The sequence below is a fragment of the Pagrus pagrus genome (assembly GCF_965226575.1).
Source record: "Pagrus pagrus genome assembly, chromosome: 10".
NCBI lineage: Eukaryota > Metazoa > Chordata > Actinopteri > Spariformes > Sparidae > Pagrus > Pagrus pagrus.
In genome coordinates this window covers 19,889,297-19,903,918 of record NC_140194.1, presented here as the reverse complement: position 1 = coordinate 19,903,918, position 14,622 = coordinate 19,889,297, and the positions used below count along the sequence as shown (strand labels likewise).

The window sequence follows — 14,622 nt, the reverse complement described above, 5'->3', positions numbered from 1 at the left end:
GAGAGAGAAGAGGGGGGCGCTTGTTTTCCCCCATCTCCTCTCCCACCGGCTTTATAAAGTGAAACAGCCCTTTGAAGAGGAGGAGAGGGGGGCAGTCCTGTACTCCTGTACTCCCATCCAGCCCGACTGTAAGGAGCATTTAGTGTGCCGACGCTAACCCAGATACCAGACACACACAGAGCGTCAGCCAGAGAGCCAGCTGAGGACCTGACAGAGCACAGGCATGAACGACATCAAGCTGGCCCTGCTGGGAAGCCAGGGGGCTGGGAAATCAGGTGAGTGGATGGAGGTGATTTTTATTTCAAAGAGCTTTAGATTAAATACCTGCGTTTCTTCTGTCAACACCTATGTACTATGTATGATGCCATTTTAAATGTCTATTTGTTGCTTTTTCTTTGTGTTGATACTTGCAACAGTCAGTTTTTCTGAAATAATGCTAGTTTTTAGTGCATAAAAAAAAAAAGTTTTTGGCTTGGATTGGACAACTACTACTACTACTACTGTTCCAGACTTCTCTACATTTGCCTTTACCTAAAAAGAGTGCAAGCGTAGTAAATTACCAGAAAAGAAGTCTTATTTAATACATTTGGTGTTGATCTTTCAAATGACAATCACATACTGTAATGTCTTGGGACCTTTGTGGAGGTCATCACATCTGAGTTCAAGACTTTAACCAATGGCTATTTCCAGTAGCAATTAATCTATTTTCTCCATGAATCACTTAATCATTTGGTAGACAAAACATCACTAAATATAGAAAAATATCCATCAAGTTTCCAGAGTTAGATAAATGATGCTAAATCATATTATTTTAGGAAGCCAACAGTCCAAAACCCAAAGAAAGAAAATTAGTTATTTAAAAGAAAAATGACTTAAACAGATATGTTTTTAAAAATGTGCCAAATTTACTTTCTATGAATCAGTTAATTGATTAATTGACTAATCCTTTTAACTCAACCTAAGTTAACTAGTTAACGCTTGATTTCAATTTAATAACCTCAGTCTTTGTTTTGATGTTGGTTATAAGACACTCTCTTTGCTGAGGTGGATTAAAAATATATTAAGTGATTACTTACACATTACTTAGGTCTGTGTTTTCTAAAATCTCATTTCCAGAGGATTTAACCTTATCAGAGGCTTCCTCAATAAGCACTGACTGTATGCAGCCTACTGTATGCTAATGCGCATGTAAAGAGGCCAGAAGATAAAACAGCTGAGTGTCTCATTGTGTATGAATGCTTCAGAGAAAACCTTCTAGATGTAGGCTGGATCCACCCTGGACAGTAGTGAGGACACTGTATCAAAGACCACAGATGATCTGGACTAGCCGAGATAATGCTCAAATAAGATGTTGATAAGCTCCAACAGAAGGCTGACAGGAACACACAGCAGCTTGTTAGCAATGTCGCACAATATAGCATACATTTCTGTTTCTTTAACTTTTGAAATAACCATGTCAAATAGAGTTTAAAAATTGGCTGCTCAGCATAAAAGCTGTCTTGGATGTTTAGCTAGGCTAACTTTAACTGGTAAAGCTGCATGTTTTCATGTAGGCTTGTAACTGAACTAGGGGTGTGACAATATACTGTACCAATATTGACCATGACCATGATATTTAACATTTAAATATTGATATCATGGTAGTAATAGGCTACACATACGATAATACTGTATAAATAATCCAGTGCGTCTTCTATATTTTCTGTTTCTTTTCATTTTCGCATTTGCATAGTAGACAGCGGTAACGCCTCTTAACGCTGGTTGCCACTCACCATAAAATGGAAAACATATGAAGAAGATGCAGTAGGCCTAATGGTGCCATTGCAAGTTGGAAGTTGGATGGACGCTCGTTGCAAACGGGTGTTTGAATGGCAAGTCTGCAAACTTCGCAAGCAACTACAGCAGCTGATTTAACAGTTGAGCACAAAAAAGACAGGAGGAGTCGACTACCACCAAGTAGTATACTTTTCATAAACAAACACTATATGAAGTAAAAAGTAATGAAGAGGTAAAAAGTAATTGTTCACTAGGTGTGCCGCCGTACTGCTGTGATGTCATTTGTGTTTATATCGGCGAACTCTGGCTGTGCAGAGTTTCTGACATGGAATTCTGACTTAGACGGCCTTTCAGTTGCACTTTTCCGTGTTGGAGGTAGTTTTTTTCCGAGTTCTAAGCACAATGGAAAGCAGCGTGACTCTCTCGGTGAAGTAGCCTCCTGCTGCACAAAATTACTAGAGACTACAGACAAAAGTGAGACACACTGCAGGTAGACAGCTCAATACTATTGTTACCATGAATTCTTTTGGCCACAGTTATTGTTGCAAAATGTGTTGTTGTTACAGCTCTCAACTGAGCTAGCACTTTATTTTCACTGGGCTTTGGTTTCATGTTACATAACCAGTCTATTGGCTCCATCTTTTGAGATTGAACAGAAATAGCCTCCAGAGAATCCGTGCCTTTGAATGACCTTTGTTAAATTAAAACTCATCTTTAACGGAGCTGATTTCAAGGCTGTAAAAAGGAAAACACAACGTAGGCTATAGCCTATCCAAGTTTCATCAATCTCAAAGGTGAGCTGAAATTCCCCACTACTGATTTTAGTTATGTTGTAACTATCTAGATCAAGCTCTTTAGTCAGTTTTGCTGCACTGTGCTGACAGTTATGCCACTTACTCTTTGTTTACATAAGTATTATGTGAAACGATCTGTATTTTGGGCTGAAAGACTTCTAAAGATTTCAACAGTTTACGTGACCATACCTTAAATCTGCGAGGTCAAACACATCCCAGATTTTATTCAGTGAAAAATGCTGTTGAGGAAGAGGAGGAGGAGATATCACACCCTTGTTGCTGCTTTGGGTCTTATTAGATTTATCAGTATTCAGACTCTGTGGTACTGGTTAAGACTGACTGGCTCTGTGCTGTGTTCAAGCTCCATAAAACAATGGGACGTCTCCATTCTCACTGCCTGGTAGTGAAGCAGAGCTATTACTGTGGAGATACTGGAGCCTCTGGAGGCTGTATGTGCACGTGTGTCCATGTAATATGTTTTTTTTCTGCTCTTTGCTGCACTTTTAAATGCATGCTACTCATTGTTTTGTTGTTCTGCTCTCTAGATATATCGATATTAGTTGTTGTTGTGTCCTAAAAGTCTTCAAAGTTGAATTTAATTTGGCCAGATCCACATTTGCTGTAGCCTAATATAACCCTATATAACCCCTTCAGAGGCCCGTGACCACCATCAGTAACTGGCTGCCAGCAATTGAAACTTCTGCCCTTAATTGAATGTGATTGTCGGTGGTCATTTTTATTTGTAGATTGCAGTCTGGAGACAAAGCAGAGGAGGAAATATAACCATTCAGCTTGCCAAGAATGCACACAGGCCTTCCATAAAAGCCATGCAGCCTCTCTAATGTGAGGCTTCGGTTTCACTACTCCAATCCCAGAGACTTTTGGCACCGTGTTGCGCCTGCTGGAGTGAATGAGGGTCATTTCCCCCCCACTGCTGCCACCTGTGAGGGATGAGAGGGTAATGATGCCATGATTCATTTCGTTGCTTTTCATTTCATCTGTTTCTCCAGCTGTCCTTGTGCGGTTCCTGACCAGGCGCTTCATCGGTGAATATGCCTCAAATGCCAGTAAGTGTTCCCAGATTGTGGTTTGATTGGTTTGGTTTTGGTCCTGGAGAACAAAGTTTATCTTCAGACATCACGGTTGTTGCTATTCAGTCAGTTAGATTAAGAAGATCAAAACAATAAATTCCATATTCTAGTCCCCATCTACCACTATTTCATGGTTTCTCACATTTTATTTAATAAAAAGCCATATTAACCGACTTTTTTGTCCACTTTGGAAGAGTTGAACAAGTAAATACAACGCTAACGCATTATGTTATTATAAAAATATTGCAGAGCTGTTAGAAAACAGACACCTTTATTAACCAACAGACATCAACAAAGCACCATTGCATTTATCATGAATATCATATCATTTATAACTTCCAACTTCTGAAGGAAATATTTGGCTCTTTAGCTGCTAAATCCACAACTTTGATAATGTTGGGAATAGTGCAAACAGACCAAAAAAGTAGAGTCAGGTGCTGGAAATCAAAAACAAAGAGCTGAAAGGTGCTAAAACACTCTGTAGAGCTGAGGCCGAGTCCTTAAACCCTGAAATTAGTTATCATTTTGCACTTTAAGTTTCCTTGTCTCGACGTCAATGACATAAAATAAATCAGTAAGTACCCCACGTTGGATTTATAAAGCGTGTACATGGCCAAAAATTGCGGTTGCTAACAAGTTGCTAAGTGAGACTGCAGAAGCTGTCGGGGACTTAAAGCGTAATCACACCAAGCATGAAGACAGGCTGACTTCAGTTACAAACTATTCTAACTCCGACTTTACAACTTGTACGTTGATCGAGTATAGTATCGTGCTTGTGTGGTAATTGTGTAGTAAAATGCTTGAAATTGAAGTGAAATGTTTGATTATAGCCTTGGCTATACATTAGCTTAACATTAGTAACAGTTTTTTACTTCTGGTGATTACATTTACACTTCGAAAAAAACGTGAAAGTATCATAAACTTGTGTTAGCGGCAGAGCTTGTAATCCAAAATCCAATTCAAAACTTCCAGGTTAGCCTTCATCGCATATTATCTATATTAGTTTTCCCTTCAAGCATAACCCTTCACATTACATGTCATTTAATTGATTGCTAACACAAATATATTGATTAGTGTGAATAAAAAACAAGATTAAACCAATCATGCAGTGAAATAGGTAACAAACAAACAAAAGTAAAACATGACAGGTGAAGCGTTTTTCATGGTTTAGCATTTTTGTATAAAAAAAAAACAAAGGAAAAAGCACAAAGAATGTTCAACTATCATTAAATAATTCAATCAATAGCAATAATATTGTGTTATTTACTTTTGTGTGTTTCTAATCCTGTAACAGATTCCCTGTACCATAAACGACTGTCAATCGATGGCAGGCAGCTGAACCTGGAGGTTTTTGACCCATGCTCTCAGGTACAACATATCACTAACACACCTAATATTGTGTTTTTTTCCAGAGCATTTTATTAGAAAAGCAGATCCGCAGTCGGACTCTCTCTGTTTTGAGTACTTTGGTTTCCTCTGACATTTCATCAGCGGGCTGGAAATCTACTCATAGCGTCTTTCCCCTCGGACACAATGCACGGATGACAATGAATGAGAATCTGAGATGAGAATGATGTCTTTTCAAGAAGATACATCAAGAGCCTTCCATATCAGAATTCACATGCCAGCATTTTGTTTGACTTATATAATAATATGATAATATATGATAATCAGGCGAGACCTCAGTCAGTATTTATTTGAGCTATGGCAATATCATCGGTGTTGGGAGACAGCCTGCTGTCTCCAACGGCCAAGAGACGCTTGAGGCAATCCTTCAGCTGAGGTGTAAACACGATAATTTCTTGTTTTGGAGCTTCAGGAGTTTCACAAAACAACAATAAAACTGTCTTGTTTCAGTCTGCTGGGGAGCCTGCAGCACATGTCACGACCTTGAATGAACCGTGGTGAGATATTTACCTTTTGGCCGGCACGTGTATGATCCGTCCAGCACTTAAAGTTGGAAATCCAAAGGCTTTATGAGTATATCCCGAGGCAATGTGTGCCAGCGGCTGTCCCTTTGAAGAAAAGAGCCATATAACCTGCCTACCTCTCTTTCAACGAGACCAAAGACCTGAGAGGCCTTTTTTACTACAGAGTCAGAATTTATTGGAATAGCCCTTGGCTCAGCAGAACAAGAGCCGGTCATTGTCTTTGTCGGTTACACTCACTGTAACATCAGCCCTTCATAAGAAACATGTCCTGCCCTTTCGACCTGGGCTGCATAAAGAAACTATTAGTCAATAAAGAGAAAGGGATAAGTGAGGTTTTACAGTGCTGAGGCATCGTTGTTTAAGGGCTCAGACATGTCCTTAGGCCTCTTGTCCTTTCTGCAGTGTTTATTTCTCCTCAAGGTCACCTGTACAGAGTCCTGTTTTCACTCTGCACGTGCCTGCACGCTGGTGTTGTTCAGGGTAACAAGAACAGCAGTAAAAATAGCTCTGGAAGAAGTCGGAAAACAGCAGGCATAACACTTACTGTGGGCTCAAAAGCTAAAATCACCTCTCAGAACAGAAATAACTGAGTCTAAGTCTGTTGTTTTCTATATCTGGTAACCTTCCTATGTGCTTATCATGACGACTTGCTAAAAAGACATTTTCTGAGGTTTGTTTGAGTCTGTTTAAAGTCACTTTGACATATTTATGAATGAAAGTTATACAGAATATGTGGGCAGACGTTCCCATCCTTTAGATTTGATTAGGCTAGAGAGATAGGGTGCTGATGTGGACTGTTGGCCTAGTTACATGAGAAGAATTATGAGGAAGAAGGAATATTTTATGACCAATGAACAATGATTTCGCTCTGATAGCTACTAGGACCCACTAGCTAACAGTCAAGTGTGATTTTATAAGTGGCTAAGTTAGCTGGTGGCCAAAATCCCATTTGATTGAATAAATGAATGTATTCACTGCTGAGTTCAAGACATTTTTAGCACAAGTTTGGTATATACTAAGAGATAAATGAAGAATTAAAGGTCATATTGGTAACATTTTTATGTAGACAAATACATGATACATCTCCAGAGCTTGTAGAAAGGTGCAGAATAAGAGCATGTCTTTTCCTCGTATCTTTGTTTCATCAGGATTAAGAGTCTTGTAGGCAGTTTGTGGACAAAAAATTAAAAATGGCTGAGTTTTACAGTATACCCCCTGCATACTGTACTGCCGTAACGTTAGCTAGCTAGCGTTAGTGACGTTAACGTTAGATAACTAGCAAGCATCATTGGCAACCACTTGAGGGGGCAATTGATTCGAACAACAGCGCTAAAAGACAGTTTAAAGCCAACATGTCACAGATGTCTTCTAACTGAATTATGTTTTTTTTATAGCCGCTGTAATATAAAGCCACTAAATTCCATTATTTAACAAATTTGTGTGGTTATATTTTATATATTATAATCTGCCGTTGAGCCAGTGCTGCCTAAAGCTAATTTTTATGATATCTACTAAAAAACACAATGCAAAGAACATTTGATTAAATCTGTCCCAGTGATAACAAGCCATACAGGACACATATCTTACACACTGTGGAACCTGAATTTAATCTGCTCAGTGATATCAAAATAAAAGCATGTGTTGTCCTTGGCAGAGCTCGGAGGCCAGGTGTATACTGGAGGAGCCGGTGGACTGGGCAGACGGCTTCGTGGTGGTGTACAACATCAGCGACCGCACTTCCTTCCTCAATGCCAAGAACATCCTGCGGCAGATCCGGGAGGCGCGCATGGACAACTGCAAAGGGTCAGAAGCACAATGAGGTTGTTTTATTCTGAAGTGAGTCTGACAGTGGACCGGAGCTGATGTAGGATCAGTGCAGCTGCTGTTTCAAACTAATTCCAGAAACTTTGAGCTGGATGAGGTTACATGAAGCGTATCCTTCTGAAGCAAAGTAGTTTTTGCAAATATGTTCTCAGACTTGTGACTCATGTGGGGCTCACTACATTAAGATGAAGGGTAAAAAGTATAAACAATGTCAAGAATTTGTTTAAAATTTTCACTCAAACCTGTCAAACTTTTTAGTTGACAAGCAATGAAATGCAAATAATTATATACAACGCCTATAGTATATGAACCGAGCGCGCTGTAACTGGAAAAACAGAACAAAACAGAGTATGGTTGCTCTACTTTTTTTGAAGCTGAGCAGGGCTCCTCATGCGGTCTTGAATCTGAGGAATGCTGGGAGTCCTGACTGAGCCTGACAAACACAAACTGAGAAATGATTCATGATGACATGTGAGGGATTCACTGCAAACCTGCAAACATCTAGTCTGCTGGAAAAATCCATCAGGCTGCATGTCAGGCGGTTGAAGCTTCCTGATAACGTGGAGGGAAGAGATTTATTTAGTCAGTGACGAGAATGTGAGAATAAATGTAGATCAGCCGTCAGTAATTCTTGGAGATAAGGACTGAGAACACTTGTGTTTATGTTTGAGTGAATCAAAAGCTTATTTATTGGCTCCTCATCCTCTTCATCTCACCACACGCTGACTCGTCTGTGTTTCAGGGACACAGAGGTTCCTGTGTGTCTGGTGGGAAACAAGCAGGATCTGTGTCACGTCCGGCAGGTGCGTGAGGACGAGGGCCGCTGCCTGGCTCAGGAGAACCGCTGTCACTTCCAGGAGGTCTCAGCGGCTGAGAGCTACCAGGACATCGCCAACCTCTTCACGCAGCTCATCCGGCAGGTGATGGATCACCTCAAGTACAGAGCCGACCGACGACGCTACAGCGGCTCCAAGTCCATGGCCAAGCTCATCAACAATGTGTTTGGCAAGAGGAGGAAGTCAGTGTGATGGTCCCAGTGAAGTAAACAGGAGGTACTGGGACAGTATGTGTGGACCCATGTTAAAGGGAACTGGCCAGCAGGTTACATGCAGGGTCTGAAACTGATTAGTACGCACACATTAATCTTGTGTTCACACTGTGAGCAATATGGACAACGGGTGGGAAAGTTTAGATGGTGTCTGCAACTACAGACAAACATTAGTCTTGTAAAATCTTTGGCAGGTTTTGTACTTTCTATTGCTTTGGTTTTGCCCATAATATAATTCTCTGCTTTTTTTTCTTTTCATACTCTGAGCCAGAAAAGTCACCCTAGTAGCACTTAACATACACCAAACTTAATGTTTTATTCTTCTTTTTTCTGAAAGTTTATGTGAAGGGATTTTTTCAAATATCACTCATAGCCTGATTTATATAACATTTTGTTCATTAAATCTTTTTTTTATGGTTGTTGACAGTATCCCTTGTCAGATTTTACAGTGTACCCATTCACCCCATTCAAAACAAAACAGGTTATTGTTGACAAGGGCGGTTGAGATCCTAAGAAAGGGCTGCAAGATGGTAAACATAACAGGATAGCATTGGGAAAAAAAAAGTATTTCTTCACAAAATTAAGCTTTTGTTCAGATTTCTCTCTTAAAAATAAAACGCAAAACAAACAATCAAACAAAACTCTTTGATTTGCTCACAACTTATAAATTTAAACATTAAGTTGCTTAGTTTTAAGGGGCCACAAGTTGAAAAGGTTTTAAACCATTGGACTAGGCTATTGCTCAGAAATATTCAATATCAGGAAAACAATACCCTTTATGGGGCAGCTGTGGCTCAGGAGGTAAAGCGGGTCATCCACTAATGGGATGATCGGTGGTTAGATCCCCAGATCCCTCGGCTGCATGTATAAGTACCCCTGGGCTGAACCCAAAATTGCTCCTGATGAACAGGTTGGCACCTTACATGGCAGCCATCAGCTGTGATTGAATGTGACAAGTGTTGTCAAGTGCTTCGAGTGGTCAGTAGACTGGAAAAGTGGTCCATTTACCACATATCGTATACAAAACATGCCTGACTTTTCTGAGTATATCAAATTATTCTATTATATGTCTTTCGTTTAAAGGCCCTGCAAACACGACAGAAAGGTTCACTTATTCTTATGATGTAATTATGTGAGGTTACTAAGCTACTTGGGCCAATAAGGATGATAAAACGGTAAATTGTGAGGCAAATGTCAGTTAGTTGCACTTTTTCACACTGTTCCAAAACAGGTGAACCGTGGTTGGATGGGGCCTTTCATAAAACAAGCCAAATTTCTCAAATTTAGTACAACTTTGAATAAATATGACCTAAAACTATCAAAATTGCAGCCAAAATCAGTAAATGTCTTCTCATCAAACACCATATAATCAAGACTTAGACCAATCATTCAGCGCCAACTTTCACTACTTGGCAAGTTTTGATATAGCAGATACTCCAAAAATGGTAAAACCATACTATTGGTGTCAACAGCTACTTTCCAAGCCTATTTCCTGCCTGGTTTATTGCTGCAGTTTTTCATATGAAACCTGGAGAGGACTGGGAAGCTTTGATTGGCTGTAATCAGCTTCTCCTCCATCTTTCACCTATTAGACACAACTGTTCAGCGAAATCACAACATGGAGGAGTGCGAGACAGAAACGCTGTTGATTAGCTCGTGACAGTGAAATGTTCAACTCTCGCCAATTTTTCTTCACCAGTTTCCCCTAAAACTCCCTCATCAAAGTGCTCACACTGTGAACTCTGGGTTACAAACTTGTCCCTGCTGTTACTTAAAGTATATTGTTGCAGTTTTGCTCTAAAACTGTTTATCTGCATTTATAAAGTGGGGAAATGTGTCTTCAGATCAGTGTTGTGCAGCCTGCTGCTGTGCAGGTTTATAATGTTTTTTTTAGGGAAAAAGTCAGTTTTAATGCATTTTACTGACACTTTAATGAACTCATGTGTTTATATTTTATTGTTTTTTAATAGTAATGCTACTCTTTGAAAGCCATTTTGTTTGTTTATAGTGGATCACTATACTGATGATTGTAATATGTTATACTCTCTATGGTAGCCCTGATTAAAGGCGTCATTAATATTCATTCACAAGTACATTAATGTATGTAACCATTTCAACTGGTCAATTTAATAATTGTTATATTTATTTGGTCTTTTCACAGATTCCGAAAAATTGAAAATTGTCTTGAATGTGACTTCTGAACTTTGTAATACTGATAAAACTTTAAATTAAGGTACACAAAAGTGAGTAGTTATTGAGGAGCAAGTAAGGAATGAATCAGGAACAACTTGATAGTTGATGAATCGTTAATGAGTAATTCCTGAATACAATTCCAGGAAAACATAGTAGATAATGATGAAATACTGGTGAATAGACTGATACTATATTAATGAATCATAAGGTAATGATTAGTTCATAAGTACCTAAGCCAGTCAGTGGCACGACTCATTAAATACTAATTACTTAATCATTACTTACTCTTTTTGTGTACCTTTAAGCAAAGTGAAACATAATTACATACAGCATGAATTAATGATTAAGTAATTAGTATTTAATGAGTCTATTGGGTAACTACTCAGTATAATGTTGCACTTCACTTGAGGGTACTTAAACAGAGAAACTAATGATTAAGTAATTAGCAATTAATGAGTCATCGCTAGGCTACTCAGCGGCTGGTTCATAGTTAATCAGGGACAGTTCATGAAGAAAGTGGTCACTATGCTGATTCACAGATATTTACGAGTTAATCATTACCTAATGATTCACTAATGTCATATCTTCCAGTCTGTTCTCTAGTAACTCATCATTATTCTGGAATCGCATTTATTAAGGAATTACTCATTAATGAATTATTGACTATCAAGTCGTTCTATAAAGTGATTCAGTCCTCACTCAATCCTCAGTAACTACTCACGTTTTTGTGTATATTATCATAAAGTGTTGCCTTAAAACTTCATAAGAAAACCCCTACAATCACACACCAAGGGCATGAGGTCATTTTATCCTTTGCTGTTGTTCTTCTTAAACCCAGTTATGTAACTGTGATGCTGTAAAGAAAGAATGTACCACACATTGTGAAAAATAAGTTGACATATGCAGTGTTTTGTAGATGAATGTTCCTGTTGTAAATACTGTAAAAACATTGGATGTTCCAGAGGAAATTAAAGTTGAACATTGCTTAATAAGATTCCTGTTTAAGTTCTTGAGAGGAGCTTCAGTTCCGCCTTGAGCTTAACTTTAATTAGATGATCATGAAAGGGGGTATTTCTCTAAAGCCTTCAGAAAGGAGGAATTTCCTGTGTGTAACTGCTAAAAATAGCTGGTTTGGAGGCAGGAGAGGTGAGAAATGCACCGGTATTAAACTAGATTTTGTCCTTTAAAAAGAAAAACGTTCCTGCAGTTTCCACTAGATGGCAGCACAGTTATCAAAACATCCTAAATATGTGCGCTCTTGTCCTCTATGTTCAATGATTTTACTGCTTATGAGACCTGTTCTATTACACACTCAATCAATTTAAAAATGAAAGTAAACAATGAAATGGAAAATATAAACTTAAAATGAGTAAAATTTAAAATGCAAAATTTTACCTTTATTGTGTTATGCAGCATTTTTGTGCATGTAAAGCCCAAAGTCCAAAGGGAGTTACTCTCTCCCACAGAGAACACTGCTCCTGCACTGCCTGAAATGCCTGGTTGGAGTCGAGCCTTTGCTTCCATTACTTATGTGCGTCACTATGTAACAGGCATTATATAAATATACATTTATTTATTCTAAAATATATACACTCCAGTCAGTCAGCAGACATACAGTTGCTACTGCTGTAGCAGCGTTATTTTAGATCACACTACCTTGCTCGGCATGACCCGCCCTACTCTGCCTCTGATTGGCTACATCCTGCCTGTTAAGTGATGCATGTGCAACTCTCACCAAAGATTGAACGGAGGTGAGATGTCTCACTCTGTAGCTAAAACGGAGTACTCAAGGCACAGTGTGAAAAGGGATGCTGCAGCAATGCACTATATGAGTAAAATAACGTGTTTTATTTTATTAAAACTATTTTATTAAAGTATATAAACCTATTCTACTAGGACCTCCAAATAAAAGTATGAACCTGAAAATCAGCACAAAATTACCTCTTTAATGATGGTGGATGGTGGAAAACATAATTGATTTAATATATATTAATATATACAGTACAGACCAAAAGTTTGGACACACCTTCTCATTCAAAGAGTTTTCTTTATTTTCATGACTATGAAAATTGTAGATTCACACTGAAGGCATCAAAACTATGAATTAACACGTGTGGAATTATATACTTAACAAAAAAGTGTGAAACAACTGAAAATATGTCTTATATTCTAGGTTCTTCAAAGTAGCCACCTTTTGCTTTGATTACTGCTTCGCACACTCTTGGCATTCTCTTGATGAGCTTCAAGAGGTAGTCACCTGAAATGGTCTTCCAACAGTCTTGAAGGAGTTCCCAGAGATGCTTAGCACTTGTTGGCCCTTTTGCCTTCACTCTGCGGTCCAGCTCACCCCAAACCATCTCGATTGGGTTCAGGTCCGGTGACTGTGGAGGCCAGGTCATCTGGCGCAGCACCCCATCACTCTCCTTCTTGGTCAAATAGCCCTTACACAGCCTGGAGGTGTGTTTGGGGTCATTGTCCTGTTGAAAAATAAATGATGGTCCAACTAAACGCAAACCGGATGGAATAGCATGCCGCTGCAAGATGCTGTGGTAGCCATGCTGGTTCAGTATGCCTTCAATTTTGAATAAATCCCCAACAGTGTCACCAGCAAAGCACCCCCACACCATCACACCTCCTCCTCCATGCTTCACGGTGGGAACCAGGCATGTAGAGTCCATCCGTTCACCTTTTCTGCGTCACACAAAGACACGGTGGTTGGAACCAAAGATCTCAAATTTGGACTCATCAGACCAAAGCACAGATTTCCACTGGTCTAATGTCCATTCCTTGTGTTCTTTAGCCCAAACAAGTCTCTTCTGCTTGTTGCCTGTCCTTAGCAGTGGTTTCCTAGCAGCTATTCTACCATGAAGGCCTGATTCACACAGTCTCCTCTTAACAGTTGTTCTAGAGATGTGTCTGCTGCTAGAACTCTGTGTGGCATTGACCTGGTCTCTAATCTGAGCTGCTGTTAACCTGCGATTTCTGAGGCTGGTGACTCGGATGAACTTATCCTCCGCAGCAGAGGTGACTCTTGGTCTTCCTTTCCTGGGGCGGTCCTCATGTGAGCCAGTTTCTTTGTAGCGCTTGATGGTTTTTGCGACTGCACTTGGGCACACTTTCAAAGTTTTCCCAATTTTTCGGACTGACTGACCTTCATTTCTTAAAGTAATGATGGCCACTCGTTTTTCTTTACTTAGCTGCTTTTTTCTTGCCATAATACAAATTCTAACAGTCTATTCAGTAGGGCTATCAGCTGTGTATCCACCTGACTTCTGCACAACACAACTGATGGTCCCAACCCCATTTATAAGGCAAGAAATCCCACTTATTAAACCTGACAAGGCACACCTGTGAAGTGAAAACCATTTCAGGTGACTACCTCTTGAAGCTCATCAAGAGAATGCAGAGTGTGTGCAAAGCAGTAATCAGAGCAAAAGGTGGCTACTTTGAAGAAACTAGAATATAAGGCGTATTTTCAGTTGTTTTACACTTTTTTGTTAAGTACATATTTCCACATGTGTTAATTCATAGTTTTGATGCCTTCAGTGTGAATCTACAATGTCAATAGTCATGAAAAGAAAGGAAACTCATTGAATGAGAAGGTGTGTCCAAACTTTTGGTCTGTACTGTATATATATTAATTATTTAATATACAAATAAATTATTTTGGTGCTGACACTTCCAGTACAATCCCAGTACAGTTCAGAAAAAACACAGCAAAGCACAGGTTTTCCCATGCAGACTGCAAACAGCATGAAATCTGGCAGCTTGTGCAAGTTAAATAAATTTGTGTTTTTGATAAAATTATCTCTTCTGATTGCTCAGCGCCTCTTTCACACATCCAAGTAGGGAATAATCGGTGAAGAGCAAACAGGAAGCACTGCAGCCTCCTCATGTTCGTCATCATCGCAGCACAGGTGGCAAATGAAGGCTGAATCTGTGCGGGAGTCTTTTTGGCAGTTGTT

General features: G+C 39.3%; 1 protein-coding gene across 1 annotated transcript; it reads left to right on the top strand.

Moving 5' to 3' along the window:
• Window positions 1–180: 180 nt before the first annotated feature.
• Window positions 181–11,617, top strand: rerglb (RERG/RAS-like b). The gene is made up of 5 exons (XM_084364194.1): window positions 181–275; window positions 3,581–3,637; window positions 4,956–5,029; window positions 7,247–7,395; window positions 8,159–11,617. The coding sequence occupies exons 1-5, from the start codon at window positions 224–226 to the stop codon at window positions 8,442–8,444; spliced, it is 618 nt and encodes a 205-aa protein (XP_084220320.1). The 5' UTR covers window positions 181–223; the 3' UTR covers window positions 8,445–11,617.
• The last annotated feature ends 3,005 nt before the right edge of the window (window positions 11,618–14,622 follow it).